General features: G+C 35.3%; 2 protein-coding genes across 2 annotated transcripts; both read right to left on the reverse strand.

Moving 5' to 3' along the window:
• Positions 1-307: 307 nt before the first annotated feature.
• LOC125423122 (7-deoxyloganetin glucosyltransferase-like) lies at positions 308-2405 on the reverse strand. Its single transcript, XM_048476589.2, has 2 exons — positions 1693-2405; positions 308-1458 (listed from the first exon to the last, which is right to left on the reverse strand). The coding sequence occupies exons 1-2, from the start codon at positions 2189-2191 to the stop codon at positions 515-517; spliced, it is 1443 nt and encodes a 480-aa protein (XP_048332546.2). The 5' UTR covers positions 2192-2405; the 3' UTR covers positions 308-514.
• Positions 2406-4787: 2382 nt separating this feature from the next.
• Positions 4788-6018, reverse strand: LOC107418045 (protein TRANSPARENT TESTA 1). Its single transcript, XM_060816964.1, has 2 exons — positions 5599-6018; positions 4788-5301 (listed from the first exon to the last, which is right to left on the reverse strand). The coding sequence occupies exons 1-2, from the start codon at positions 6001-6003 to the stop codon at positions 4921-4923; spliced, it is 786 nt and encodes a 261-aa protein (XP_060672947.1). The 5' UTR covers positions 6004-6018; the 3' UTR covers positions 4788-4920.
• Positions 6019-6267: the final 249 nt, after the last annotated feature.

Raw genomic sequence — 6267 nt, forward strand, 5'->3', positions numbered from 1 at the left:
GCAAGTTGTTGCATTAGTTTTTAAAGCAATACTGTAAGTCGTTGCAAGATATTTTTTTCATTTTGTTTTTCATATTTTCATATATTTCTAATTTAATAATTACGTAATAATATGTAATCAAACCTATCCAAATCATTAATGAACAAATTCAGGTAAAATTAGACATTATATATAGTTGCAAATGTAACGGGCTCTACTCTACTGCAATTGCTTTTATTATTGAAACTGACGGTTTTACTTTACCATAGAATCTTTTTAGTAAATCTTGTGGTATAAAATGAAAAAAAAAAAAGAAAAAAAAAAAAAAAACACCAGTCTTTTTCACATATTGAAACTTTACACACACTCTATTTTGTTGATTGGAAAGAAACTTTACTAAAACAAAATACAACCAACAGAAAGACACAAATCAGAGAGAAAAATAGGAGCGGAAAAAAATAAAAAAGACAATCAAACACGCTACAAAAAGTAAAAATGAAAATAATCAAACTTATTACTATCAAGTCTCAGCCCTCTAATTTATATTTTGAGAGAGAAGCACTTGATTAATCACTTTCTCAAAATTCAAACGAGAAGATCCAGTAGGAGACCCAGTTGCTTCCTCTGCCATCTTTTTCAACTCCGTGGCTTTCTTCCTCATTTCTTTTCCCTTCTCTCCAAGCATCAATTCCCTAACAATTCTCTCAATTTCATCTCTCTTTGCATTACCACCCACCTCCATTCCTACATTCCACTTTGTGGAACAGAACCAGGATGTTGTTGTCTGATCAGCGAAGAATGGCCAAGTCAACATTGGAACTCCATAAGATATGCTTTCAATGGTTGAATTCCAACCACTATGCGTCAAGAATCCTCCAAGGGAAGGGTGGCTCAGAACCTGTTCTTGTGGACACCAATTTGCCAATAAACCCCTGTTCTTGGTTTCAATCAGAAACTCTTCCGGAGGCATAGCAGAGTTTCCCATTACAAGATCAGGCCTCACGATCCACAGGAAACTCTGTTTGCTATTTGCGAGTCCCCAAGCGAACTCATTGAGTTGTTCAGCCGTCATCACGGTCACACTTCCGAAATTGACATAGACAACTGAGCTGGGTTGTTTGGAGCTCAGCCAGTCTATGCACTCTGTTTCTTCTTTCCACAGATTGGATGCGATACCGTTTAAAGCTTTGTTTTGGATTTGATTTTTGAGGAGAAGGTGAAGAGGACCAAGAGTGTAGATTGGTGGAAGATGGGTGGAAAGAGATTTTATAATTTCCTTTTCTAAGTCATCGAACGTGTTCAGGATCACTGCAGAACCTCCTCGAGCTCTGTCAACTTCTCTCAAGGCGAAATTGAACATGATATCGTCTGGGTTCGTAGTTTGAAGAAAGCTTGGCATGTTTTTCAAACGTATTCCTTCTAGTCCTGGTATCCAATCAAGAACCATATCCAAATATCCATTCGTCAAGTAACTCTCATCTGCAAATTAAAGACAGAGTCAAGCACAAAAAAAATATATATATAGAAAAAAACCAAAGAATTGGATGGAAAATGATATAAAAAATAAATAAATAAATACATACATGTATAATTTTATTCTATTATTAGGTATAGTTGACCAGATTTCTATGTCCTATTACTGATAATAGGACGCAGCTGGCTAATATAATCTGGACTAGTATTGTGAAAAAGGGATTGAAAATATATAATTACCTTTGAGAGGGATAATATCCTTTTCCATCAAATAGCGATAATATATAAAGCCTACAAAGCTACAAGGACTGGAAGTCCAGAACAGAGCGTTAGGAATCCCCAGTTCTTTGGATGCATCAAGAGTAAAACTCATAATGCTATCGGAGACTATGCAAGTCACCGGAGGAACGCCTCCGGACGAAGCGGCGTCGTTCAGTTTATGAAGTAGCTCTCGGAAGGGAGCTAAACAGTAATTCGTGGTGGCGACGAAGAGGGAAGGGGTGTCCCGGGTGGCATCGGCATCGGAAGGAGGGAGACCATCCGGGATTGTCTCGAAACGGAAAGTGGGCAGCCCGTTTAGGGAATCGGAGCCCCGGGATTGAAGGAGACGGCGATGGTTGAACTCTGTGTTGACGAAGGTGATGTGGAAGCCTTTTTGGTGGAGGAGCTTGGCTAATTTGAGCATGGGGTTTATATGGCCCTGTCCTGGGAACGGTATACAAACTGCATGAGGTTTCATTTCCTCGCTTCTACCACACTTCCCACCTCTCTCTCTCTCTCTCTCTCTCTCTCTCTCTCTCTCTCTCTCTCTCTCTCTCTCTCTTGCTCTCTTCTTTCTTCTTGGTGTGCAATTGCAGAATGGGCGTTTATTTGCTGTTTATAAACAAAAAATCTCACTATAAATAGATATTATTGCTTGAGATTCACCCAAATTGCAGGATAAAACAGGACAAAAACATGATGATGCGTGCTTTAAACTACAGCATATGTACTCTTTTTTTATTACAAAACGAGGATGAGAAGTTTGAACTCTCAATTTGGAAGTGTATTATATGACTTTGCTATTAGGCCAAAGCCACATAATGCTGTCGCTATCGAAAGGTTGAAAAAATGAAGAAGTACAGAAGAAGACGTTATCGGAATTTGACAAAGAAAAAAATGTTTTAATTATTATTATTTTTATGTTTAATTGAAAACAATCGCGACATTAACTCCATCATCCTATTTGTCGTCTCTCCAAAGCACGCGGCCAGAAAAAGAAGGAGAAACATGAATTCCCCAACCCTATAAATCACTTCGTCAAATTTGGTGTCTTATTCAAAGAAATACAGAATTAGATTAGATATTCTGTATAAACTAAATATCATATTCTACCATTCCGTGACATTGGCAACGAACCTATCAACTGCAACCCACAAACTTTGTACCATATATAAATATTTAGATATAAATGTGTGTGTGTGTGTGTGTAAATATATATATATATATATATATACCAATTTTGTTTTTATTGTTGCCGAGGAAGCAAACAGCAGGAAACAAGAAGCAAATCAAGGAGTAGGAGACCAAATCTATAATGAAATATCGATCCAAACTTGCATGAAAGGACGATATAAAGATAGCACTATAAATTAACGCCTATGGATATTCATCTTTCCACGCATTCACTTTGCTGTTGATGATCGTAAGATGAGTGGGGAAAATATATCAACCCAGTTTTATGATTATGGTATTGGGCATGATCCAATGATAAAAACTGCTTAAAATATATTTGGTTTGATATGTGGGACTTGAACCTCTTATCTCGCTTAGAATCCAAAATTTTTTTTTTTTTTTAACCATTTCATATATATATTTTTTAGTAAGAAGGATTTGGACTATATATAGAGAGCAGTTATACACATATATTATGTTCCTGTTATAAGAACTTCTGCAACATTTTATGAACGCATAGTGTGCATTTCTGTTAACTATATTATTTTTTAGTTTCGAAATTATGAATGGACTTCCTAATACAGTCGTTTGTTTTAAAAATTCAAATCTAGAGCCCTAAAATGAAATTTTGATTATTAAAAAAAAAAAAAAAAAAAAAAAAAAAAAAAAAAAAGCATTGATAAGAAAGGCCATGATAATGTGCAATCACATGTGATGTTCCAGAATAAAGAAAAATCTTCAAAGCGGGTCGTGAAATTTAGCATTTCTCCCACTCTCATCAACTTCGTATGTACTCTGTTTTCCCCACCATGAAGAAACTAGCCCTTGTAGCCCATTTACCAAAAAATAAATAAATAAATAAGAACACCAACTCTTGTAGCTCAAAGTAAAGATAAAGGGGAAAAAAAAAAAAAATAGTAAGTAATGTTTATGTAACATGCCAAATATGACAACGGCGGAAGAACCAGAAAAATATTTAGGAATACATATTTTTACCAATGGTAGAGGGAAAAGATACTTTAAGAAGGTGATGAGATAAATAAATAAATAAATTAAAAAAAACAGATTAGTTCCTTGAAAAGCATCGGCTCTTCCTTTGGATGGTAGAGGTTTTATTTTATATTTTTTTTCTTTTTTTTTATATTTTTTATTTTTGGATGGTAGGGGTCTTAAGTTCTACTCACGTCTAACCGTGCAAATTCTTAAATTTCCTAATGGTTGTGAAGATATTGACAAATCATAGGCTAGAAATTAAATCAAGTTAATCATTATTGGGCTGAGGAGGATTCAGTTTGGGAAAGAACCGAACCCTTCGCTGCATTAACACCCCACATTTCAAATAAAAAACTAAGTCAACCCAAATAAACCCAAGCCCATAAAACTATAAACTGGCCCATATTCATGGACTAGAACTGGAATGGAAGGAGAATATTGAACAACTTGTATGTAGTTTTGTTTTTGAGCGTGCCAATATTTAAGTTTGAAGAAAGGTTAAACTTCGACGCTGGCATGGGGTTGGTTATGTATACGGGGATTACAATTTTGTTTTTTTCTTTTCTTTTTTTTTTTTTTTAGTTATACCACAAAAATTAAAAAGTGATAAAAATATCATTAAAAAGCTTACAGCTATGTTAGTGTATAATCAACAAATGATAAAAATATAATTACCAAAAAAAAAGAAAGTGATGCAAATATAGTTTAATTAGTCAGCTCAAAGAAAATAAAAGGAAAAAAAAATGATAATTTAATCATCGCGGCTAAGAACAATGTTGTATAATGCATACCATATATGCATATGATTTGCAATCGGGGCAAAATTAACATTTTACACATTTGGACCAAACAGACACAACAAAGAAAATTCACCAAAAAACACACAAGAAACAAAATTATGCAATCAATTTACCTAAATTATCATTGGGAAATCCATGGAAAACCACAACTCATAAAATACATAAAATTTTATCGATTTGAGAGAGGAATGAGAAGCATATGATAAGGAAAAAGCGAAGTAAATTAGGTGCAGCATCCTCATCAAATCGAAGGAGGAAAAGGACTATGACCAGAACCAAAAGCTTTAACATGGTCTTTGAGCGATCTCTTGTGCTTGAAATCAGAACCACAAATGCAAAGCCATCGTTTGCCACAGTTCTTCTCGTGTGTCCTCCAATCTCCTTTCACCGCCAACAACTTTCCGCATTTCCGACACGTAAAGTGTTTCATCCCATGTTTCCTCTTGTAGTGAGTTTGCAGCGTTCGGAAATCTTTCAGAGGCTTAGCTCTCGGGTGGTTTATGTTGTTCTTGCATCCTTCTGAGCAGCAATAGCATGGTATTCCTAGCATGGCTCTTGGTTGGCTTCCCTTCAACGACTCTGCTCCTCTTCTATATTGTGAGCCATGACCCCACATATGCATCTGCCAAATAAACTTATTTATAAAAGTTTTAAACACATATATAATTTATCAAAAATTCTCTTATACAGGATCAACTTATATCTGGCAATAAATCATTTTATTACAGTGATAAATGATTTATTGAAAATATATTCTAAACTTATATATAGTGATTTAAAATTCTATTATCCAGGATTAATTTATACTTTGCAGTAAGTCATTTTATTACAATGATAAACAATTTATTGCTCGAAATAAAAATTTCCTGGATAAAAGACTGATTAATTAGCATGCATGATTTCGAAATACAAGTTGCACCTGAAGATTATTGTAGCGGTTGAAAGTTTTGAAGCAGACATGGCAAGAAAAATGAGTAAAGCCGATGAGTATTTGTTCTGGAGTTGGAATCCAGTATTTCTCGGATGCCATATTTATATCTCCCTTTTCGCTAGGATTACTCATACCGGGACTGTACGAGTATTCTGGGAGGCCAATGTGCAAGGCTACAGTGACATTTTCATCGAGTTCTCCACTGCATGCTTTAGGGTTTTCATTCGAAGATAGTTGAGGTGGTGAACGTAGCAAGCAGCTAATCAATGGAAGAGGTTGAAGATGAGCAACTTGGTTGTCGTTTGGGAAAAGATTGAGAGGTTGAATATCATCATCAAGATTAGTACTGGAAAGTAAAGGAGAAGAGGCAGATGAAGTTTCAGGGGGCTCCATGCATGCATGCTATAAAGCTGGCTAGAGCCAAAGTATAAAAGCAAAAATAAAAAATAAAAAAATGTAGGAAGGAAACTAAGGTGGATTAATCTTATGAAGGATCAAAGGTTTTTATAATGGGATTGTAGTTGACAAGCATGAAGAGCATAGAGTAGTGAAAATTTTAGGTTGAGAGAGAGGAGGGTTTGGGTCTGGTGGCTGGAGAATATTGTAGTTGAACGAAAAGAACCTTAGTAAGAGGGTCATAATTTTCTCCTGCCTGTA

Source organism: Ziziphus jujuba, chromosome 5 (assembly GCF_031755915.1).
Source record: "Ziziphus jujuba cultivar Dongzao chromosome 5, ASM3175591v1".
Classification (NCBI taxonomy): domain Eukaryota; kingdom Viridiplantae; phylum Streptophyta; class Magnoliopsida; order Rosales; family Rhamnaceae; genus Ziziphus; species Ziziphus jujuba.

Coding starts and splice junctions, on each gene's coding strand:
- LOC125423122 (XM_048476589.2), bottom strand. CDS start 2,191: ATGAAACCTCATGCAGTTTGTATACCGTTCCCAGGACAGGGCCATATA. Junction 1,459..1,692: donor GGATATTATCCCTCTCAAAG/GTAATTATATAT, acceptor TTTAATTTGCAG/ATGAGAGTTACTTGACGAAT.
- LOC107418045 (XM_060816964.1), bottom strand. CDS start 6,003: ATGGAGCCCCCTGAAACTTCATCTGCCTCTTCTCCTTTACTTTCCAGT. Junction 5,302..5,598: donor ACCGCTACAATAATCTTCAG/GTGCAACTTGTA, acceptor TTTATTTGGCAG/ATGCATATGTGGGGTCATGG.